General features: G+C 45.9%; 1 protein-coding gene across 8 annotated transcripts in view; it reads left to right on the top strand.

Moving 5' to 3' along the window:
• Positions 1–25,124, top strand: part of RGS6 (regulator of G protein signaling 6) — a 564,384-nt gene that overhangs the window by 510,088 nt on the left and 29,172 nt on the right. For all 8 annotated transcript variants that reach the window (XM_055304454.1, XM_055304453.1, XM_055304455.1 and 5 more), the window contains 2 exons: positions 6,970–7,095; positions 14,885–15,071. In XM_055304454.1, coding sequence (XP_055160429.1) covers positions 6,970–7,095; positions 14,885–15,071 — 313 coding nt within the window. The remainder of the gene's footprint in view (positions 1–6,969; positions 7,096–14,884; positions 15,072–25,124) is intronic.

The following is a 25,124-nucleotide window of genomic DNA, read 5'->3' as shown; positions in this document are numbered from 1 at the left end:
TATCCTCTCTTTTCAGGAAATCCTTTGGTAGAAACTCAGCCTCTGGAATGGAGCAGCCATATCTCTCTTTTCTCTTTTATAACTCCCATCTCTTAGTCCTTTTACTCTATATTCAAGGATAGAATTCCTTGAGTTACTCTTCAGAGCCTCCAGCTTGGTGTTCAGAGATGCCCATTCTGTGATTTTATACTTCACGAGTTTTTCTTTTCCTACTGAGTGTTGGGAGGGCTGAGCGACAATCACGCTTTTCATTTCCAAGAATTCTTAATACTTCTTGGACTCCTGCTCTGTTCTTCTGATATGTATCCTTTTAAGTCCCTCTGAGGATGTGATACAGGTTTGGTTTGGTTTGGTTTGGTTTCATACTTCCTCTCTATTTGTGACAGTCTGTTTCATTGGTGATCATTTATCACAGAATCAATCACTGTGACTAATCACCACCGTTCAGAGCAGATCAGCCTGTCTTTTCATATACCCAGCAATTTGAGGGACTGTTGGTTTTCATAAGTGAAGCTCTTGGCTATCAACTCTAGCCATACATTAGAACCACCTGGAGAGTTTATTAAGACAGCAAACAGAAAATAAAAACAACAACAACAAACAATGCCCAGTCCCCTCCCTGGGACAATTAAATCAAAATTTCTGTCAGTGGGGCATTATTTGTCTGTCTTTTTGCTTGTTTTTAATCTGTCCAACTGATTCTAAAAGGCAGCCCTGATCCAGATGGACTAGATTATAGCTAGTGAGGACTCCCTCAGTAACTTTGGGGGTCTGTGGTTCCCAAAGCACGGGGTACATCAGATTCACCTAGGATGCTCATTAAGAAGACAGATGCCCCAGAATGGTTCTGGGTGTCTGTATTTTGAGCAAGTGTTCTAGGTGATTCTGAGGCACAGCAGTTTGAGAAGTCCTTGTGTGGTTCCCAGAGTTCCTCTGACCACCACCCCGCAGGCTCTCCTCTGAGCAGTCCATGTGGCTGTAGGGCTTCACTGGAGTGTTATGGGGGGCCATAGGTGAGTCAGCAGGGTCTGCCTCTGGGCCCTGGCCATCTGGGCCAAGAGCAGACTGAAAGACTCCTCTCAGAGCAGGACAGGTGGTTGAGCCCCACCTTCCCTTAGCCTGACATCCCTGCAAGCTGGGTGTTCTGCTCTGCCTCAGATCCCGATGGGGTTTCTGAAGTTCTTCAGTTTCTTGTCTTTATGTTCCCAATAAGTCCACTCTTCTCCCTTCTGCTGAGGAGTGATATGGATCCTGATTAGATTACAGAAGCCAAAGAAAAGTAGGAGGAAAACTGAAAGTCGTTAGAAGTTTCCCTGTTTTGCTGAGATGCTTTTCCCATCTATATTTGCTGTTCACCCAAGATTTCAGAGGCGCTACTCTCTGGTTTTATTACCCATATTAGGAGCTAACTGGAAAACACCCCCATTTGCTGAAGAGACCCTCTCTGCCATAGGGAGCCTCTGGTCCATATTTCTTCTTTCTTTCTTTCTTTCTTTCTTTCTTTCTTTCTTTCTTTCTTTCTTCTTTCTTTTTTTTTTTATCTGGTCCATATTTCTGAGTTTCTTCCATATGTCCCCTGTCCAATGCCCACCAACTGCCTCAACTTCCAGTCCTACTGCTCAGAGCTTGGGGTTTTCCCAGGCTTCTGGGGACACAGCTAATTTCTTTCCAGATGGCCCCAGAATCAGGTGGCTCTCAATCAGTTGACACCAGTTCAGTCCATCTGCTTTATACTTTCCCCAAATTCCTCAGTTTATCATCTGCTAATGGCAAATTTATTTGCCTCTACATTCTATGGACTTTTTTTCTTTTTAATTTTATTTTCTTGAACCCTAGACTCTTGCCTGTTCTCTCTTCCTGGACCACTTCCCCAGAACCTCCCCTGGCTGGTTTCCCTTCTCATTCGAGTCTCACTCAGTATGGGTGACCCTTCCTCAGAAAGGTCTGCTGTGATCATTCACTCTCTAGTGGTCACGCCACCCATTCAGCTATTCTCTAGCACATCATCCCCCTGGTTCTCTTTCTAGTTAGGACTTAAAATAAAACTGAAATAGGACTATGTCTGACACATAGTAGGCATTCAAAAAGTATAGACTGGATGGAGGCTAGATGAAGGAGTGACTATTGCAAATACGTATTGAGAACTTACTATGTGCTGCTTCCAAACAAAATGATCTCTCAAGATGCAAATGTAACAAGGTGCATAAAACATGCTATCCTCCCTCCCAGCCTCAGGATTCCTTCTCATTTGGCAAAGGACATGGTTAAGTCACTTAGGCACAAAAATCAGGCTCTGAAGGCAGGGGTGCTGACAGAGACTCAAACAAGGGGAGGGACTTGTGACATAAGAAAATGAGAAGAATGTATTTTTTGTTTCTGAGAGGGGAAACTTAAGTGCAGTGAGAAGTGCACTGAGAAGCAGTGAGAAGTGCAGTGAGAAGCAAGGAAGAGCAGAGTGTGGGAGAGATCAGGCCTTGGTGCAAGGCCAGGAGGAGCCCTAGTACTGCTGGTGTCCAGGGACTTTGCAAAAGCAGGAAAGTCAAGCATATGATTTTTTAAAAGCCTGCTGCTGGGTGGTGCAATAGGTAGCCCCCTTCTCAAGACCTTTGAATCTTAGTAAAGGCTTCTACCCCCTCCAACACCTCATGGGAAGGAGATTTGGGGTGAAGATGAGTGGCGGGTTGTGGGAGGCTTGTTGAAAAGTGGAGGACGTAGGTAGGAAAGCAGGACTCCCCTTGGGAACTCAGGTTAGTCTGAGCTGGGCTTTGATTTCTACTGGGCCTGAGCAAGGAGCTCCTCAAAGTCTGCAAAGGGCAGACTCGTTATGATGTCCAGAGTAGGGGGCATCACACAGTGTCTGTATTCTACGGAGTTCATCATACTGTCTCTGCCATATAGACGGCCCAGTGGAGGACAGCAACAGGACTTAACAGGATAACTGGCAAGGCGATACAGGATATAGCATAAATAACAGAAAATTGTACTTAAATCCTTTCTCCTTCTCAGATAAACTATTAGATCTAGAAATCCAAGGATATGTTCAGAGGGCAATAAAAGATTGCCCTTTTAGGGATGGGCAAAGATCTTATTTATGTCTATCTGATAAAACATTCTGAGAAGTAAAGTTTAAAGAGAAGAGTGACAGCCAGGGCTCACCGTGGAGGAAGAATCAGCTGAAAGTTGCCAGGTTGCAGTTGGAGAGAACCCTGTAGTCTAAATACCACCAGGAGAGCGTCTCAGGGAGGCCTCTGGAAAGTACTCCTGGTCATGCCATCAACCAGATAGTGGATCTAACAAAAATGTGGCATTGCCAGAATTGTGGTTCATAATTTGCTTTCTCCATGTGATTCAGGTTTATCTTTCTTTCTCCACTGGACATCAGGTGCATGAGCCAAGAACCACAAGGAATCTGGTTTATCCTGTTTGGCCCTAGGTACCCAACTACCAGCCAGGCTGACCTGCTGAGAGGCAGCGACTATCCCCAGACACCACTGCCTATACTCAGCAAGTCTGACCAAAGTATTAGTCCAGCATATTAGTCAAGCTTCTTCCCTGTGGTGGTCAGTCTCTAAATACGGCCCCTTCTGCGCCTTCCCTCTTTGTGTGCATGGGCTACTTCTTACATCAGAAGGTGACACCTCCCTACCTTTTCGCCTGGGCTGGCCGTGGAACCTCATTGGAACAATAGAGTGTGGCAGAAGTAACATTCTGAGAACAGGTCATAAAGCAGCTCTATGTCTTATACCTCAGTCATTTAAAGACATTTGCTCCTGAGACATTCCTTCTTGGAAGCCACCGGCCATGCTGTGAGAATCCCAGGCCATCGATGAGACCATGTCATCAACAACCCCGGCTGAGCTCCTGACAAACAACCAGTATCCCTTGCCATGTGATGCACAATCTTGGGTGTGCAGCCCAGTTGAGCCTTCCAATGATCCCATCCCCAGATTCTAGCTACAGCTACTTAAGACCACATATGAGGGATCCCTGGGTGGCGCAGTGGTTTGGCGCCTGCCTTTGGCCCAGGGCGCGATCCTGGAGACCCGGGATCGAGTCCCACGTCGGGCTCCTGGTGCATGGAGCCTGCTTCTCCCTCTGCCTGTGTCTCTGCCTCTCTCTCTCTCTCTGTGACTATCATAAATAAATAAATAAAAATTTAAAAAAAAGACCACATATGAGAACCACCCAGCTGAGTCCAGTCAACCCAGGGGACAGTGAGAACAAATAATAAATCACCATTTTAAGCCAGAGTTTGGGGATGATTTGTTACACAGCATTACATACCGGGACCACTTGCCATCAGAGTAGTCAGGACCCCACAGCCGTTCTTGGGGCATCAAATAAAATTGCCATTGTTCCTTCAATAGCCTTGATCCGAAAGTGGCATCACTGGATATTTTCTGTTTAAGGAACTGTCCCTTGTTTCATAATTTTTCTAACGACTCAAAGGTATTTTCAAGATGACTTACATCATTCCCTAAATCTTCATTTGGATATCAAATGAGGGAAATGTAATAAAAGGCAAGGTAATGGGAAAAAAAGAAAGGCTTTAGATACAGGCAGACCAAGTACCAATTCCAGATTGCCTTTTACCAACCATGTGGCTTTGGGCATTCTGACCTCTCTTGAGCTCTGGACATCTGAATATAAATCTTCACTTTGCAGGCTTATATTGAGATTCAAAGGGACCACAGTAAGGAAATCTCCTTGTGTAGCACTACATTGGCCCTGCAGAAATGTTTTACAGATGGCTGCTTCTTCTGAGTATGGCTTTCTTATTCTCAATGTGGGGGATTTCTACCATGCTTAGGCTGAGAGATCAGTGGAAATGAAAGATGGACTCCACTGGGGAGCCACCTGTCTTTGCTCCCTGCTGGTTTGAGCTGCCCAGTGGGCCATAGGAATTTGGTGAGAACTGGACACAGAAGACAAATTAAAGAAAAGGCATCCACCTAGCAATTAGAAAATCCTGTCAGGATAAGGACATATCATCCACATCACTATACACATTTTCTTATTGATTTCCTCTTAATGCAGAACATTTGCGGTGTGAAAACCCTATGATGAACACAAAGATTCATGAGACATGGTCTCTGCCCTCAAAGAGCTCACAAGGTAGCTGGAGGGCCAGTGACATACCCTTGAAAGGTTAAACAATGGTGCAAACTGTAAGCAAACATATGTCATAAGGAGGCATTTCTATGCAATGATTAGAAACAAAGGCTGTGAGTTCCATGAATTATTTGTTGGAGTTAGGCCAAGGGAAATTTATTGTACCAGTTACCTGGTGATGAATTTCCAGAGATGTTTTAATTTTCAAAATTATTTTATAACCACACAAACCATTCAGTGGTAGCAACATGTTCAAATCTGATCTTGAACCTTAAAGAGAGTGATGCTTGAAATACCCAAGTGATGCAGGAAACACATGTCTAGAGAAGCTGGGTCTAAGAAGCTCTTAATTGAACAGATCCCAATGGCCAAATGTACTAGGACAAAAGGAACAGATGTGGAGCACCCACATGTAGAAACAGGACCGTGGATAATGGATAGTTGAGGGAACCCAGATGTACTTAGGTTGAGTAGTGTCACCCAAAAATTCATATCCTTCCCAGGACTTCTGAACTTGATTTTATTTGGAAATAAGGCTCTTTCAGATACAGTTGGTTAAGAAGGGGTCAAACTGGAGTAGGTGGCCTCCTAATCCAATATGACTGGTATCTTTATATAGAGAGAAAACAGACACATGCATGGGCAGAGTGCATGCCACATGAAAATAGACATACAGGGAGAACACCATGTGAAGACAAAGGCAGAGATTGGAATGATGCCTTGTAGGCCAAGAATCACCAAGAATTGCTGGCTTCACCAGAAGCTAAGAGAAAGGCATGAAACTAAGTCTCCCCTACAGCCTTCAGAGAGAGCATGGCCCTGCCAACACCTTGATTTTAGACTTCTAGCCTCCAAAACTATGAGAGAACAGATTTTTGTTATTTTAAGCCACTCTGTAGGTTGATATTTTGTTATGGCCACCCTAAGAAACTACTGCATCAGGGCATCCCGTCTCTCCAGACTACCTTATTTCTGCTGAAGGCTGAACTTGCAGCTATCTGGATGTCCTGATCTCTGTCCTATGGGCAGTTATGGCATGTGGCTTATGACTTAGGACCCTATTTCTACTTGAAGGGTCAGTGGAATATGTACACAAGTGAATTGCAAATGGAACTACAGAGCTGAAGGAAATAGTCTTATCTTCTGACAGCAAAAGAATAAGACCAACCCCTCCTTTGGTCTGAGGAGGGTCCCATGGGTGTGGGACAGCACAGCCAGGCTAAGAGCTATACTCTGGAGCCACACTGTCTGGACTCGTCTGGACTCCCATCACTTCCTAGTGTGTTTCTGGGCAAATGATCACTAGGCCTCAGTTTCCCTATCTGTAAAGTGAGGACCCAGTGAGTTAGCAGAGTTAAGATGCTCGGAACAATGCCTGGAACATAGGAAACACTGAGCAGGTGGGTTGTCCAAGAGACACAACATTCTGCTTCTAAGCAAGTGGTAGGGTTTATCCTGGATGAGCTGATGCATTTCTGACCCTTCTCATGTCACTCAGATCTAAATGAGACTAAAGGTGGTAGAGTCGAGAGTTGGGCTATTACTGACAGGCCCAGGCCATGGGAAGGGAAGCCAAATCAACGGGGCTGTTTCATTTCCTGAGGACAGCGGCCACTAGGTGGGTATCCTGGTGACCCTCACCTAAATGCCTTCTCCAAAGAGACGTTTTACTGTTGGCTGATGTTGTGCAAAGTCTGCATCTGGCGTGTGTGCAGGTTTATAGAATCCATCACTTAAATTTGAGACGTTGCCCTTCGGCGTGTGGCAGCAAAAACAGATTTGAGCTGGCGGAGGGAATATGACACAGGTTTTTGCCTGGCATTGATCATTTTTCTAAACCTTTGTTCTCCTCAAAAGCAAAGAGCCCAGCCAGCAGCGAGTCAAGAGATGGGGCTTCTCTTTCGACGAGGTATTAAAGGACCAGGTGGGGCGGGACCAGTTCCGGAGATTCCTGGAGTCGGAGTTCAGCTCAGAAAACCTCAGGTAACTCTCGCAAAGGCTGCAGCTGCGTGCCGAGTGTGTATATGAGAGTCACATGTTCAGGCTTCCTTTCTCAATAAAATGTGATGGTGCCGACTCACATCCCAGCTAACCTGGCTCTGGCAGGAGCGGGGAAGGGCAGACTTGATGCGCAGCTCTGGTATCACCATGTCAGCACTCCTCGAAACCAGCATTTTTTGTTCTGTAAGTCCAGGTGACATCTGTTCAAGCTGTTGGAAACATGTCTCCCGTAATAAGTAAATGATCAAATGGTGACATGATCATTTGATGACACCGTGCATTAGCTAAAACCAGAGAACCATAATGCTGCAGAGTGGAAAGGCAGCTCAGAGAGCCTCGCCTTCAAAACTTCTCACTTGGGGATCCCGAATGCTTGACAGGCTAACCAGGAAAAAAGAGGGATCCCTGAGCTCATTTCAGAATTTCAAAAAGCCAAAGTAGATACAGTTCAATACCTGGAGACATAATTGTAAAAGCTAATTAAAACATGGTTTTCCTTTTGGAGGGATGCTATCAACTCCGTGTAACGGTCGCTCTGGTCACCTGCTGCCAATGAAAACATCTGATGGTTGCTGTTGGTCTCCAGCTAATCAAGATGAGGGAAAATGTATTGATGCATTAATAATTACTGTTCAGTGGAAGGAAAAAACAAAACTTTCAGAACAAGAAGTCCATGGAGAGAGGGAGGAGAGAGCATTCAAAGGGAAAGGGTCCACTGTCGTGAAAAGTTTGGGAACTTGTGGTTTATTCAGATTTCTATTGTATTAGAAGTAGACCTAGAGATCTAGGGATCCCTGGGTGGCGCAGCGGTTTGGCGCCTGCCTTTGGCCCAGGGCGCGATCCTGGAGACCCCGGATCGAATCCCACGTCAGGCTCCCGGTGCATGGAGCCTGCTTCTCCCTCTGCCTGTGTCTCTGCCTCTCTCTCTCTCTCTCTGTGTGACTATCATAAATAAATAAAAATTAAAAAAAAAAGACCTAGAGATCTATGGAGAAGGTGACTGGTCGGAGCCCCCTTAGTGATCTTAGCAAATTGGTGACTTCTCAGATGGAAATCTCAGTGTGTTTTCATGGTACCAGGTTCCTTTCTGTATGCTAGGTTAATTCCCATCTTCTAGTGTTTTTTTTTTCCAGAAGGGGTGGTTTTATTAAGTTTTAAAATGTTTTTTAACTTTAAAAAGTCAGAGCATATACTGTGGGCAAAGGACTGTCCACTCCAGTGTAAATGTGCAAAGTCCATGTTATTTATTTGGCAGTAGAGACCATATCAGTCCCATATATCAATCAAATGATATTTATCCACACACCTATGTTGTATCAAGCCCTGCAAGAGTTTGCTGAGAGATGCACAAAAGTCAAGATACGTGATCTTTGCCTACAACGACCTTGTGGGTCCTTGAGGAGAAAACACAAGAAACTATTAAATCATTAAATGAATGTAAATGAGTATAAACTCTAAGAACTCTTTTGGAAATGTTTTTAAAAGGGAGGCATGAATGTAAGCCAGAGTAGGCAAATCATAAGCTGGACTTTGAAGAATGCACAGGATACCGATAGACAAAAAAGGAGGGAGAGTATTCTAAGCCGAAGACCCTATGAGCAAAGGTGTGGCAGTGGGACTCCCACATCACACAGTCCCAGGAGGACGCATAGATGCCAGTTAACTGTATGCATCCAGGCCTTTTCTAGGCAACCAGGTACCTAACGTAAAACAGATAAGGGCTGCATATCTGATTCCAGGTCAGGACACAAGGGTGTTTCCTTAACGCTGAGGCGTTATTCTGAACACACTTCAGAGCTTTGCTTCAATTCCTAATCAAAATTTGTAACAGAAGGCTTGACTTCTAAAACTCCTCATTAGGGCAGTGTTCGAACCAGCCTCCCCGGCTGTGCGCAGAGGTGGGTCCTGATTAGGAAGCATGATGCACTCAGGCAGCCTTTCTGTGCACCAGCCCAGGACCCACGCAGAGCTTGGTCCCCGGGAGCCACCCCTGGGAGTCTTGCTTTCCCATTTCTCTTTTTCATCTCTGTCCCCTGTGGGGCCCCCAAAATAAAGTGGTATAGAGGCCTCCTTTACCAGATTATTTCTCAGCCCACGAGTGGCCTTTTATGATCCTCGGCCACCTGCACCATTACACAGACTTTGCAGAATGACCACAGGGTCCTGGTCATTTTGAGGGTCATTTTGATCAGGAGCATCTGCTGGCTCAGCACGTCTGTGCCCAGTCTGAGTGCAGCCAGAGCCACACATCGCTTCAAACTAGTGTAACAAAAATGCATTACATTTAAGGCCAGGAGGGCCTGAAGGAGTATGTCCCTGGCAGGTGTTCAGCACCTCATCCTGCCATTACTCTTGTCCCTCTGCCAGTTCCCTCCTCCTCTGTCAGGAGGCTACACTCAATCTTGAGTGAAAGAGTTGGGGGGGGGCTTGCGAGTGTGCCAGTGGCTAATCTACACCCCCGGCATGAATGCATAAATCCACACTTAAAGAGGGACCCCCTCTGATCCATGGCAGGAGAGAGGATAAAGAAAATAGAACAGCCAGAGATAAAAAGTACAGCCCAAGAGCTTATCAAATCCTCTCTGGAGACCCAAGTTCCACTTTTATGATATTCAGCATAATTGGATATATGGGGGAAAGTTCAGTTTGAAATCACACAGCTACCTAGGACTCTTCAGTCATCCAGAACCAGGTGGTTTTGCTCTTCCCCTTTGTATTCATTCCTCTGGCCACAGCTACTGGCTTAGCAGCCACCAGGACCCAGGACCCAAGGACTCAGAGCTTTCCAGGGCAGCCACGGGGGCGCTGCAGTTGCACCTGCACCATGGTCCATGTGAATGGCACCCCCTGGAGCTGTATCATGTGGCATAACTCGGGGATCCTGCCATCTGTTGTGTTGGCCACGCTAGGGATCATCTCTTCTTCCAGGATTGATCAACAGCCCAGGCAGTTGGCAACAGAGGATGGGAAAAAAAGAAAAACCAGAACTCGACTGGATACATTGCAAAGGGCATCTCCATTTTGTCTTCCTCGCATCTTGCCAGCAAAAGGGCTACTTAGATCATAACATTTTTGCACGGCACCTGGAGTGCCAGTTAAGTGACCAAGTGGAATCTGTACCAGAGCTTCAGAGTACAGAACAGAGGAGCCCCAAAGGACGCAGAAATCGCTCTCACGACAACAAAGTGTCACCCTGGATCCTTAGAGGAAAGAGGTCTATGATAAAACGATGTAAGTTCAAGTCCCCTTTCATCAGGAGGTGAGATGGGAGAGAGGCGTCGTCCTCAGGACCTGGACGGGGCATGGCCAGTGCATTTTGCTGCAGCCCGCACAGCGTGAGAATGTACGCTCCCTGTTGACACCCCGAGCTGAGCCCAGGGCTCCGTTCAGTTGGAGTGAGCCCCTAGAAACAGCTGTTGGGGTCGGAGGGGCTGTAGAATGCGCATGGGCTCTCATCCACAAGGCGAGAAGCCGAGCCTTGGAGTGCATTATCTGACTTCGTCCTCCCGGCTCTTGAGTTCTCCCAGAATGGTGACAGGAGTCCCTTGCCCCCTCTCCACCTCCCCTAAACCAGTCTCTGTCCTCCCCGGCTCGAGGCACCCTCTGCTGCATGGCAGGCCACGAGTTAAAACTCAAAACCCACAGCAAAGCGCGTTCCCCCTACATTTTTTATGAGCTGTAACGTCTCCTGAGAGGACGTGGTTGTTCTTCTAACCTGCAGATTGATTATCCCAGTTCCACGCGGTGTCAGCTGAAGGGAGAAGCAATTAAAGAGAGCATGGGGGAGTTGCCACGTTTGCCTGGAGAGCCCCGCTCTCCGCCAGTTGCCCCCGGTCCTAGGAGGACCCGGCGGGGACTCACCGCTAACCAAACACCTGATTAATCGGAACACAGGTGGCTCACACGTGGCTGTGGCAATCCTCGGCACCTCAGCCGCTGCCCGGTGAGCGTGAGTCAGCCGCCCGTGGCCGCTGGTGCTGGTGGCCTGCCTGGTGGCCGCCAGGCCCCTGAGGATTTCTGCCCAGCCGGGGCCCCAAGTCACCTGCCTCGTCTTTTCCCTGAGTCTCTGTTGACCAGCAGAGGGCATAGAAAGCCTTCCTTCCGCCTAGAGTTTGCTTTTCAATGGGAATGAGCTAAAAGCTAAATTTTTTCCTCCCTAAACCATGAAAATCCCTGTTTATGGAAAAAATAGGTAAAGTAAGAACTGAGGGGCTGCCCAGAGCCCCTGGCAAGAGGCAGGATGACAACGGCTGCGTGGTTTTCCTGCTTCCAGCCAGTCTCCAGGAGAGAACCCCAGGGCTCATCAGCACCGTCCGGGGGACAGAGGGGGCGCCCCGGGGCAGGGGCAGCGCGGGCACTACCCCCAGGCCCACCCGGGCTGCAGGGCCCGTGGCCTCTGGCCCCCGCCGCCTCCCTGCACAGGCCAGCGGCTGCCCGCATTCCCGAAGCGTCCGCAGGGCTCGCACGCCGGCGCCCGGCTGCAGCGAAGCGGGACAGATGGTCTCCCTGATACCAGCGAGTCCTCGCGGCCTGCCAGTCATGACAGCCCTTCTGCCGCAAGCCACCGAGGCTTGGCTGGCATCTTCCTCCCTGCCGCGGCCCCCACGAGGAGCCGTACCTGCAGGCTTCCGACAAGGGCAGACGGTCGGAGCCTCGGGGGCCGGCCTCTGCCCTAGGTGGGGGTGCCGTGGCCCCGGGGGGCAGCGCGGCCGGGGGTCTCGGAGGCCTCGGCCCGCGCTCCCGCCTGGCCCGTGGGCTCACAGATGGCAAACGCAAACCACAGCCTGCTCTGAATTTCAAATTGACACAAAGGTTCTTCGAGGCCGGTGACGGTAAACACATATGGGATGTCAGGATGCTGTTGTGACAGCATTTTTGCTGTCACCTGAGAAGGATAAGGCAGGTCACCTCCAAGGCAGACAGAAGGCTGGGTGGGTCCCCGGGAGGGCGGGGAGGGAAAAGCGGCTGTCTGAGGAATGCCATCTCCTCCTCCTCCTCTTCTAACGGGCCGTGGTTTCCCTCTTGTACTTTTATTTTCAAAAATTCTTGGTGTATGACCAAGGGAACCTTTTCACTTTCATGTAAAACTTTGTCACATTGGACTCTGAAATCTCCATCCACATCCACTTTAGCCCTTCTCTGTACCCGGCTGGGTGATGTGCCTTCATGTGGCTCCCAAATCATTCTGCCCAAAGGGGCTCTGAGGCCTCAGCAACCACGGGAGCCTGCAGAGCTCAGAAGCTGCTGGGTCCTCAGGGCCTTCCCGGAGCTTGAGAGCTCCTCCTCGGAGCAGACTGGAACAAGTGACAGAAGGTGACGCCCCACATGACATTGATTGAGGGAGCAGGAAATTGCCCGGGAACCATCCATTTGTGTGAGAAACTACAGGGTCTAGTAGCCTGGGAAGGATGCTGGCCCAGAGGAGGTGCTTCCAGCCCAGGGACTCGGCCCAGAGGCGACTCCCTGAGGGGGGCCCTTCTCCTACCAGCCCCACGACTCACCTAGTCTTTGGTGAGTTGCTCATGAGCACTCTTCCCAGTCCTTTGAAAAACCCACCCCAGCTTCCTTCTTTAGAGCTGGGTTTCCTAAATCTCACCTGCCCTCCAGACAAAGAAAGCCTAGAGGCACTGTCATCACCAGATGACTATTTTCATCTTTGTGTTCCGGCCACCTCCTTCATTCCATGGCAGACTTGGAGGGTGGGACGGGGAGACCTAAGGAACCTGAGGCACAAGGCTGGGAGGTGAAAGAGCCCCAGTCCCCAGCTGAGTCTCAGAGGCCGCCTGAACAACCAGGCAGGTTCATAGTCCCTTTCAAACTCTGCCTCCAACCCTTTGCACTTTGCTCAGGGAACCCTTACAGTCCTCTCCCCGGTTGCCAGAGAATATGAGCACCAGACCTGTGGAAGAAAGAAAGCAGGCTGATGGTGAGAGGCAGGTGACCACAGATGGCAGCAGCAAGAACCCCTGGCAGTTTCTGCCCAGCCACCCAGGAGGAAGGGCTGGTACTGAACCTGTGGTCGCCGTCTTGACCCCTCCATGGCTCCCACCTGCAGGACCTGAAAGCATTTTGGTTACACCTTGGTGGGAACGTCTTCAGGCCCACATCATATATCCTGCCACCCACTTCGAACCCACTTTACAGATAAGGAAAGAGATACCCAGAAAGGCACAATTCCAAGACAGCAGCATAGTCAAGATGAAGACAGAACTGTGTTTCCTGATCTTCTGGCCAAGTGAGGTCATTAAATCTCCTTCCCTGCCTCTCACTCTTCAGGACCAACAAGAGAATCATGAAGGTTTTCTTTAAAGAAATTATTAGAATCCCAAAGGGCAAAGCAGGGGAAGAGTTGGAGTCCATTGAGCCCCAGCACATACTCACACACACACACACACACACACACACACACACACACACACACACAATCTCCTTATAGAAATGGAGCTGTATTCCCGCAGTTAGCCACTGAGTGGCGCCTTTGGGCCATGCACTTGTCTCCAAAGACAATTCTAGGAACAGCAACAGAAAAACATGCTTAACCTTTAAAAAAAAAAAAAAAGGAAAAAACAAGTACATCTTACTTTGGGTGCAATTCGATGACAGATTGAATGCACTTTCCACCATGCCGTGGTTCAGCTTCTCTGTCCCTGCCCTTTCACTGACTTGAGTATGTGTGAATCCTGTGGTTGTGGGAACCACATAGCCCGGGGCCTGTCCTCATGTCTCATTGATGAGGACACTGGCCTGTCTTGTTCACAAGGCACAAAGTGTGCTACCCAGATCTGGGTCCTGCTGCAAGCCCTCCCCGGGGCTGCCTTGGGAACCATCCTCACGACCAGGGAGCTGTTGTCCAAGCTTAGCTCTGTTTGCTGCTGCTCTCAGCAGAAAAGAGCTCACACCCAGCTCTTCCAACAGCCGCTGCCATGCTGATGCTGAGGAATTCATGAAGGCACATATGGAAATGAGAAAGAGGCTTTTCGCTCCAGTATTCTTTTGGCATAGAGGTTCCCCATGTATGCCTCTTCAGCTTTGTTCCTCATGAGCCCATCTTCAATCCAATAGCCACTTATTGAGCACCTACTATATACCAAGCATCATGCTGGACACTAACCTTGCAAATTGGCTGCTTTTCCAACTGCAACATGAATAGCTGGGTACTTAAGCTCAGATATTCTCTATGATCCCAAGATTCTATCTGTCTCTGTGATTCCCTTAATTTTGATGCTGCAAGCTGATCCCAACCAGATATGACAAAGGAATTCACATTATCTGTGTCAGGCACCTATGTAAGAGCACTGGCTCTCAACCAGGGGTGACTTAACCTCCTAGGAGACATTTGGTAATATCTGGAAACATTTTTGGTTGTCACAACTTAGGGAGAGGTCACCACTGGCATCTGGTTGTGTAGAGGCCACGATTGCTGGTAAACATCCTACAGTGCACGGGGAAGCCCCACAACAGAATTACTGAGCCCAAAATGGAAATACTGCTGAGGTTGAGAAACGTGGATATAAAGGGAAAGAAACCTCTTTTTGGTAACCAGAAGCACAATGATTTTCTAATGGGCACTTCCTTTCGGTTCTCCACAGTAATGGAACACCCTATGAATTTCCAGCAGTCCCTATCATCTTTGTTACCTAGGCAGTGGCAGCAGGGAAGGCTGGGGGATGCAGCAGAGTGAATTTCATAGGATGTCAGTTCTGGGACCACATCCAGCAGAGTCCAGATGCTGAGCCCCCTGGAACTGACGTTCTTTATGCTTCCACTTCAGGTTCTGGTTGGCTGTCCAAGACCTCAAGAAACAACCCCTACAGGATGTGGCCAAGAGGGTAGAAGAAATCTGGCAAGAGTTTCTGGCTCCAGGGGCCCCGAGTGCAATCAACCTGGATTCTCATAGCTACGAGATAACCAGTCAAAATGTCAAAGATGGAGGGAGATACACATTCGAAGATGCCCAGGTTTGCTTATCTGCTTGAGTGGTTCTTACCTACTCAGAGGATATTCATGTGTCCACTCCACCAATCCAACCTTTAATATAAGTCCAAGGCATTGTGTATAGCTAGAATTTCAGGTTTTAATATTTGTAAGGCCGTCAGTGGAAACCATTCCAGGCAGGTGCATAGTGAACTCCTTCCTAGGATTGTCTTCCTAGGTTAGGTGTTACATTGTTACAGAGAGATAGACACTTAGTTATATGTGTTATCTTTTCCAGGACAATCTCAAAGTGTTTTACAAAATCTGAAGTCCTGTAATGTCAGTAGTAGAATCTAGAAACCATAACACAACATCAGCAAAGTGTGTACAGTGAGCTGGCAGGGCGGTGAGTCAAGCCCACATCTAACCAGGAAGCTCACGCTCATGACCCCCACCCTACACTGTTTCCATAGCGATTTCCAACTCTGCAGTTACTATTTGGGGAGCACTTCTATATCCCAGGCCCTGTGCTATGTGATGAGACACCACAAGGAAGGATAGAAGCCCTGACCCTCAAGGAGGTTCCAGGCTAGTTGGGGAGAAAGACAAGAAAATGGGGAACTTTACCAATGGGAGAAGCGGGGTGAGCTCCCAGGTTTAAGGTTTAAGGAAGCCCACAGGAGGAACTGGCACAACTGGGCACTGTTGCTGAGGAAGCTGGCAAAAGAAACAGAAGCCATGTAAGTCACTCTAAACAGAGTTTTTTAAAGATAAGAATCTAGTCAGTTTTCCATTTCCTGGCCCCTAACTATGATTCCCCCTTACCCATCCTACACCTGGTGATGGGGCTTAAGGGTTCACTCTTGTCTCCTCAGCCCTCTTCATTTCTCTCACCTGTGGGGTCCCCACATAAATAATTTGTATAGTTTGCCTTCCTACAGACATTAGTATCCAATTTAGGAAACTCAGTGGCATTGATACACATAATAGCTTAGGAACACAACCAGTGTCCCTTGTCAGCCAAATTTGCCTTGTTATTTGCTCAGAACTTCAGAACAGAAACACCTCCCAAGCCCAACACCATAACTGTCTTTCTCTTTCCCTGGCCATGAGTTCTGCTGAATGTCGGTGCCAGGCAGATTTGGTTCTATAGAGTTCAGTGTTAATTGCTTTAGGAAAGTGCAACTTCCTCACACTCTTTGCAGCTTCAAGGCAAAATATTTAAGTCATGAGAGATCTTTTTTTGTATGTGTCTATGTATATGCTCCCAAGCGCATATTGATGTATCCTGATAAGGAGAGTGATGGAGAAGCTCCATGGGTGATGAAGAAGCTCCTTGGGTGATAGAGAAGCTCCTTGAGTGATGGAGAAGCTCCGTAGGTGATAGAGAGGCTCTCAGATGAATGGTCTAAAACACAGAACTCAACTCTCCATTATTCATAAAACACGAGACCAGGGATACTGGTCAGAACCATGATGCACTCCATCTACCATTAGCACTCTGGCATGATGTTAGGAAGGACTTATTTTAATCTTTTATTATAGATATGTGTAAACATGTGGCAAAGTAGGAAGAGCAGAACAAAAACCTTTATGGGCCCTTATCCAGCCTGAGCAATCATCAATACAGGACTGATCTCATTTTATCTGTGTCCCCACCTACTTTTTCAGCTACCACTGGGTTATTTTAAAGCAAATCTGAGACATTTCCTCAATTTATCTGTGAATACCTAGGTATGTAGCATCACCAGCACCACTATCACACCTTAAAAATTATCTTTTTAAGATAATTCTCTTTATATCACCAAATGCCAAACAACTGTTCAAATTTACAGCAGTGGCATAAATACCATTTTTTAATCTTTAACTTAAAATCAGAATCCAAATCAGGCCCACACATTGCAGTATATTGACATGCCTTTCAAATACCTTTTAATCTACAGGTTTCCTTTGTATCCCTCTTCTCCCCTCCTTGCCCCCTTGCAATTTATTCCATAAAGAAATTGTATTCTTTGTCCTGTAGAGATTCTCACAACCTGGCTTTTTTTTCTTTTATTACAGCCCTGTGGTGCTATTTAACATGTTCTTCTACCCTCTGTATTTCCTACAAATTAGTTTGATTTAGATATGTAACTGGGTTTACATTTGATGTTTGTGAGCAAAACTACTTCATAAATTGTGTTGTGCTTTCTTGTCAGAAGACACATAAGGTCTAGTTTTCTCTCGTGATTTTAGCAAGTATTGATGTTTATTGCTTAGATCCATTCATTAATTAGGAATTACAAAATGGTAATATTCTAACTCTATCATCTCACTTCATTTATTAACTGAAATACAAATAATCAAATACATCTCCTATTAGATTATCTAATAATACAATTTGTATAGGAAAGATAGGATAAGTATTTGCTTCTATCCCTTTATTTTCTAGTTTTCAAAATAATGAGTGGTTTACTATCATCTTCTAATGGTGACCAATTAGGGCTTTCTGTTTTGCTTTTAATATCATTGTAAACTCACACATTTAAACATATTTACTGTGTTTTGGTCCATTTTATTTATTATTTTTATTGATGCTTGGATTGTGCCATCTCTGTCAGTGGCTCCTTTTAACATGATCTGGGTAGTCTTTGATGTCACCCAAACAGCAAAGAAGCTAAGCCCCAAATCTGGAATCAACCATTTCTCCAAGGATCCCTAGTTTCTCTTGGTGAGAAATGGTTCTTAGAGACCATAATCTAGGCACTGGAGGTGCACATTGTTCATGGGTTGGTCATCCTTTCTAGACCTTTTCAGTGGCCAGAGCTAGGAAATTAGTGGTTGTTGTTTGTGATTAAAAATACATCATAAGTTCATACTGATACTTTCTATTCAAATTGAAAATTACAGGGGATTTTATTTAACCTCTGCTTTTTATTTTTTGTGCCTCCTTTCTCTATGCTGAGAGTCTTGGTTCCCAAGGATGCCACAGATGATAGCACTAGCACTTCACATCGTTACTCTTTCACTTTCTCCTGCCTTACTACACAGCAGCCTCAGAGCTACAGTACCAACACTAGCAGCAACAATATGATTATCTCCCGGTTCTTTCATTGCTGCATAGTATTCCCTTGTGTGGAAGCACCATAGTTTAACCAACTAGTCCCCTCTTCTTGACATTTATGTTGTTTCTAATTTGAGAACGATTTGATAGGAACTCTTAGGAAGTCATCAGGTTGTTCCTTGACAAGTTTCTGAATACACAACCTTCATTAGTACAGTGCTCTGCCATTTTTCAGGCACTGCCACAAATATGATGCCTCCTTATTGAGGTAGAGTGGACACCAGGCTACTCAGAGCCTCTCTAAGTTCCTTATTATCTGTTAGGATTCATCTCCTATGAATTCAAATAAAACATTCTTCCTAAATGAATTTGTTTCAACCTGTTCCCCTTTTGTTTCTTAAGTGTATTTCCATGTAAACATACAATGTGCTTCTAACTAGCATTGTGACCTTGGGCAAGTTACTTAAACTCCCTGAGTCTTCCTTTCCTCCTCTGTACAACAGAGGTACAGGGGTCCCTACACATGGCAGCAGAAAAAGGACCAGGTGAAGTGAAGCACATCAATAACTAAAATGATCTGGTCCACAGTAAGATAGAATAAGTACTTACTATTTTATTTTCCTAATGTGATTAATATGTTTATACCTTTCTGTTTAACATGCTTGGTGAAAAAATTCAAATAATTGCATGTAAGTTTAGCACCCAGAGATAATCTTCATTTTAGTGTATTTTCCTCCTCAATTTATGTGTACAAGGTGATTATGCAGATATGGTGATTCTGTAGCCTGCCGTTTACATTAACCAGGGTTTGGTTAAAAAAAACTAAACTTTTCTGTAAAGGGCCAGACAGTATAAATTTTAGGCTTTGTGGGTCATATGGTCTGTGTCACTACTACTCAGTTCTGTGATACAAAAACAGCTACCTTGTAACATTACAATGTAAACAGCATAAAGAAGTGTATATGGCTGTGTTCCAAAAATCTTTATTTATGGGTACTGAAAGTTCAATCTCATATAATTTTTCATGAAATACTATTCTTCTTAATTTTTTTCAGCCATTTAAAAATGTAAAAACCATTCTTAGCCCACAGAGCATAAAGAAATAGTGGGCCAGATGTGAGTTTGAGGCCTGCAGTTTGAGGCCCCTGTGCTTAACAGTATATCATGAAAATCATTGAAACACTTTAAGAAATCCAGAAAGGCAGAAAATAGAGGGTCAGGAGTGGTTAATCTTCCACTTTTTTGGGAGAGAGTATCAGAGGGGATCTGTCTTGGTGCAGTAGCACAGAAAAACCAATCTGCAAATGTTTCCAAGTGGGTGTTGGATGTCACAGAGCAGACTGAGAAGTCAACCAGTCCCACTATCCTCTCACTGCTTACCCTTCCTGATCAGCACTGCTTCCTGTACCAGCTACTCAGGTGTGATTCAGAAGTTTCCAGGTAAGGAATAGAGCTTAAAAGCCTTAGCAGCCCATGACCAGTATAGACTTGCACTCAGGTCTCCTGACTTATTGGCCAAGTGTCTGCTGCTCAGATCACACTGCCCCTGGATTGTTAGTTGTTGAGGGCTCGGTTGTCATGCTGAGAGCTGAAGAAACTCCTGTTTAGAAGGGCCCAGTCAGGAAGCAGGCTCTGATCCTCCTTCTGCCACCTGCTTTGTCTAGGATTGTACATTTAAGTCTTAAGCTTACATTCCTCATTTTGCTCATCTGCAACATGGGAATAATATCACCCAAGCCCTTTGAAATCCTTCCCAGTTGGGATCAGGAGCTATGAGTGGCTTCTTGAGCTGGTCACAAAGGTTCTCAGAAGGCCCTCACAGGGGTCAGAATGCCATAGAACTGTGACTGTGTGCCCTACTATTAGTGGTCAGTAGCCAGAATGGCTCAGCCAGATTTATGGATTCCTTTGAAATGGGAGGTGGTGGGGAGGCGGGTGCTGGCTCTCTTGGAGGATTTTGTTTTTTATCTGACCGCATGCATTGTTATAGCAAAGTTAATTGCCTGTGTTTGCTTCCTGTGGAAATATTTCACAAGACACCCCGTCAGCATGGGCTCTGCATTTGCAACTTGTGTTTTGCTGATCCATTTGGCTTTTTTGAAAATTTGGGCCAAGACCAAATCTTCCATAAAGGTCTGTGGGCTGTGACCATAGCCCTCAGCTGTTTGCTGTGTTGTTCCAATTTCATAGATTTAGCTTTGCAAGGGGAGAAAAAAAGAAAATGGGCCATGATTTAAAAAAAAAAAAAAAGAAAGAAAGAGAAGACTCAGTTCTTTACGATAGGGATTGAATTCTCTGTTCTCAGCCATGGGGCATCAGAGGACCTGCATGGCCACTCACTTGCTATGTGGTCCCAGGCAAGAATCTTGACCTTTCATGCCTTAGTTTCCTTACCTAGAAAATGGGGATGATGTCTTCTATATAGCCCTCTAAGGATTTTTGAGAAACCAGATGAGCTAATGGCCTTGAAATTTTTTTGAATTAAGTAAGAAGTGCTACATATTTATATGTATGAATGCACAAAATTAATGGCTCTAGTATTCCCAAGGTCTTATAATTCCAAGCTAGACCAAAAACAAATTCTCCCAAGAGGTCTGCTCATCTAAGGAGTTTTTAGGAGAAAAATGCAGAAAAAAGTTTATAGGAGCCAATTGCTAGAGGCCTCAAGTGTCATCCTGAGGAATTCAAACTTTCTCACCCTGAAGATAGTAGGAAAGCATGGAAGGCTTTTAGCTAAGAGAGGGTATCAGAGAGTAGTGGGCAGAGTGAGCTGCAGCAAGAGAAGTCTGAATCTTGGAGCATGTAATCTAAAGCTTTGCTCGTGGTGTTTGGAGGAGAAAATGAAACCACAGAAAGTATTGAGAACCTAAGGCTTCCTTTTAGGGCGTTCACCCCTTTCCAGAGCCTCTGAAGGCTGGAGGAGGGAGATGGGAGTCAGCCTGCTGGCACAGTGGCTGCTTGCTTCAATTTAAAAAGTCTCAGATGTTCCCAGGATTGTGTCACTGGGTCCGTTCAATCATTCGTCCATCTTCCCATCCACCCATTGCATGAGCAGTCATTCTCCCATTCCATTCCAGTTGGGAGACCTTGACCTGTGAGCTGTGAAGTTCTATAGTGAGGGAAATTGCAAAGAGAGTAGGAGACTTGGATGACTCTGCCATCAGAAAGAGCTTGTCTAAGAGCACATCATTCTTTACAAATGAAACAAAACAGGTCTAAGAAAACACTTCATTGAAATTGGATTGGATTGGAAATCTGTCCATCAAATGGATTGACAGTTGAACTGGGCAGACCAACCCAGCCTTTGCCTCCAGTTCCTACAGGATCCTGTGTTGGCTTCCTAGCTGTCCAAGCCCTAGTACTTTCCTGCCCTGCAGGAGCTGCTGAAATGCCTCACCGAGGCCCATGTAGGCCTTTCAACACTTCTGGACTTGAAAGTTCTTTGATGAGAATTTGGTTTTCTTTGCCTTTCATAAGTCCTCACAGCACTAAAGTAATGTTCTGCGCGGTTCAAGTCTTAAAAAAATTTCCTTGACAACTCTGTCCAGAATTATAATACTCTGAGCTGCACTTGTCATTAGAAAAAAGAAGGACAATTTGTCCCTTGGCTTTCCACTTTGAAAAATCTTGCCAAACAACCTTGGGGAACACATATAGTAGTTGATCAATAAAAAACAGTTAAGCTACATTTCTACAATATGCTAATTAAGCAAAACTTGGAATACTCACTAAGAGTCATGTGTTCTGCGAATATACAGATACATAGGAGGGTCCCTTCCCTTAAGTAGACCTCAATCTAAGTTACTGAAACTCAACTCAGCCATCATCCATGCATGGAATAATCAAAGGGCAACTTCAAGACCAAAATGAGGATGGGTGATGAAAGAGATGAAAAATATACCAGCAAGTGTACACCTACTTTAAATAGACAAGAAGCCTCTAGTCAAAAGTTTCTATTATTATCTCAACTAAGATGTTTAAATGCAACTTGATTAAGGAATGCAAGGCTTCTAACATGTGCTTTGTTTAAAAGCCAGAGCTTTTATGTGAAGTACACATTTACGTTTGTCCCAGTTTATTCAGAAGTAGAAGTCTTCGTAGTCCGATGCAGGCTGTTCACCTTTGCTCTGGTGGTGGAGGTGGTGGCATTGTGTGCCTGTATCACAAGACTGCACCAAGTTTCCTGATATTAATCCTCAATTGGAGGGCATTTCCTGGTATGCTTCCCATGCCAGGCATAATTTAATAAAGAATGCCATGGCACTGCTTGCTCCAGGAATTACTCATTTTATTCTGTGGGTGGTTTTATTTTAGGGAGATGAACAGCAGAGGGAGGGATGCATTCTCCAAAAGAACAGATCCGTTGTTTGTGATCTGGTTCTGTTTATCACCACACAGACTAGTAGTTCCTAGAGAGAAGGCGCCAGAGAGCTAAATTCCAAAATTTCTTTGTGGATGCTTCAGAGCATAGATTGCTTGCACCAAACCCCATGACCTTGAAGAGGAAAAGACAATACTTCTGAGATAATGCCCATGGTATTTTGGGGAGGTAAAAAGCAATACACAAAGTTGTGTTCAAAGCTACTCTTCTCTCCAGAATAGGGATTGAACAGCATCAAATGCCTGCACCCTTTGGTCAGTTAAATTGAACACATTGGTAGAGACGCTTCACAGGGTAAAGACAAATAAGAATGCATTCTTACACTCTCTTATGATTTGAATGCTACATTACATGGAAACAAGGGTTCCTGTGTTCCGTTTAGAAGGACAAAGAAATCAAACAGGGGCTTCTCGTTTAAGAGCCACATGATCCTAGGATGGTCATCCAAAGCTGCTCCATGAGGACAACATACTGCCACCTTTCCATACCGTCATGGAACATCTTTTCTGTTACCTCTCCTGCATCTATTTAGCAGATACTGATTTAGGACCCGCATTAAGTCCTTACCCCTGTGCAGTCCCATCTCGTGTCCTCCTGCAGGACCCATGTTGAAACAAGTACTAATTTATCCTAGGCCCCAGATAACCATGCCTAGGGTCTGAGGACCTTTGTTTTATGATATTCAAGAGTCTCTTGAAAGGGATAACTTGCTTTGATACAGACCTGCTGCTTATGGCTTGCCAAGGGCCCAGTCAGCCCCCAGAGCATTGCCAGGTCAGGACATTCCTTCTAGTATGAGAGGCAGGTTGCCTACAGTCTGTGAGGTAAGACAGACTTGTAAGAAACCTGAGCCTGTTGCCCTGGGTGTCCCAGCTACCACCATCCCTGATGGTGGAGATAGTAAATGGCTCCCGAAGGGTGGCTCATCTACTACAAGGATGAGTCAGATCAGGACTTGAGAGAAAACCCCTAACGTTTCTGCCAAACACACATCGAAAACGTTTTTCACGCAAGACTGACTCCCCTCAAAACTCCAACTCAAGGACAATGAAAAGCAACATGTTGCTGGGGGAGAGTGTGAGCTTTGGGGTCACACGGTTCTGGGTTCAAATCCTAGCTCTTGTACTTGTTAAGTGACCAGTCACTTAACCTTTCAGAGTTTCAGTATTCTCATCTATAAAGTGGTTGTTTAAACCTAAGCACAGATTCAGAGCAAACAATAGCAACTAAAAGAATGTAACCGGGCTCTGCTTCACTTTTTCTACTACCTCAGGGCTCTTGGAGTCTTTGGGCTCACCCCCATGTCATTCTAGCAAGGACAGTCACAACATGGAGGCCAATTATTATTATTACTTTACACATGTATGGTTTTTACAGTGCTTTCACTTCTATTTCCTCATTTAGTTGTGTGATGGATAGGGCCAGAAAGGGGCAGGGCCAGGACCTGAATCAGAGCCTATGGCTCCCAGTCCAGTCTTGCTTCCCTCACTCTGCCCAGCAACATCACATTCTGCCCCACAACCTCATCTTCCTCCAAGGGATTGCGATGGACCCAGCAGTCCCCAAAGCCTAAGATGTTGTTCCAGGAAGTCTAGATGTGGAGGGCAGAAATGAGGCACATATCTCTACAAAAAGAAAAATAGGACACTTGAAAATCACAAGAAGGGCTCTTGGCAGCTGTTGCAATGCTCCAGCTGAGTGGTTTCCCACTCTAGGAGGATGTTCGAAAGCTGGGAAATGAGACCATAGCTGTTTTAGGGACCCATAGCAAAGAGGAGGACATGAGGGTGCTCTTAAGTAATTCGACTGCTCCAGCATGCTTGGGCCCCAGGCTTCAGGCATTGGCCGTATTACCTTCTCCAGTGCTTGTGAGGGTCACTGTGTTTTGCCTAAAAATAAGGGAGATTTCCAAACAAGGACTATCACAGCAAAACATTGATTTGAAGCAGGTGTGGTTTTGAGACAGCTTGCACTGCTTGCTCCTTCCAGCGCCCACATATGTCTCGCGCCCTACCGATTCCAGTTGTTTTTGTTTCTGCCTTAGCATCCCAGGCGAGCCGAGCTCCCCATCCCAGGCCTGGGTCCAAAAAGGGAAATGAGGGTGGAGTGTCTCATCAGGATGACATCTCTGTACTATAATTGTCAGACACTACAGGGGTTGATTCCTTCCCCACACTGAGAATTGTGGCGAAGATGTTCAGTATGCTTTAGGGCCCCAAAGCATCAGTTGCTCAGCCCCATGGAGAACCATCCTCATTCTCCCTGGAGTAGGAAGGCACCCTTCCCATACATCAGGAAGGCTAGTTCTGCTTGTGAACTATGTGTAGTCCACTCACCTACCCCTTTCTGAGGGGGAGAAGAAATAAGGAGGAGGAGGGAGGAAGGGAGGGAAGGAAGGAGTGAGGAAAGAGATAAAGATGGAGGGAAGGAAAGAAAAGAGAGAAGGGAAGAAGGAGAGGATGGGAAGGGAAGATAAGACAAGACAAGAAAAGGCAAAGAAGAAAAGAGAAGATCAAACCTCTTTTTCTCTAGCCCCAGAGGAATTCCATCAGTGGGGGCTTCCTGGTTTTGCCAGTGGCTCTTTGCAGATTCTGGATATACATTTCCCTTAAAGCTGGTTGTCTTCAGAGCAGGGGAAACAAACCAGAACCTCCCATAAATCAGTAGAGGTCA

The sequence above is a fragment of the Nyctereutes procyonoides genome, unplaced genomic scaffold (genome assembly GCF_905146905.1).
Source record: "Nyctereutes procyonoides isolate TBG_1078 unplaced genomic scaffold, NYPRO_anot_genome, whole genome shotgun sequence".
In the NCBI taxonomy this organism is placed as follows: domain Eukaryota; kingdom Metazoa; phylum Chordata; class Mammalia; order Carnivora; family Canidae; genus Nyctereutes; species Nyctereutes procyonoides.
This window is presented reverse-complemented; position numbering and strand designations above follow the sequence as displayed.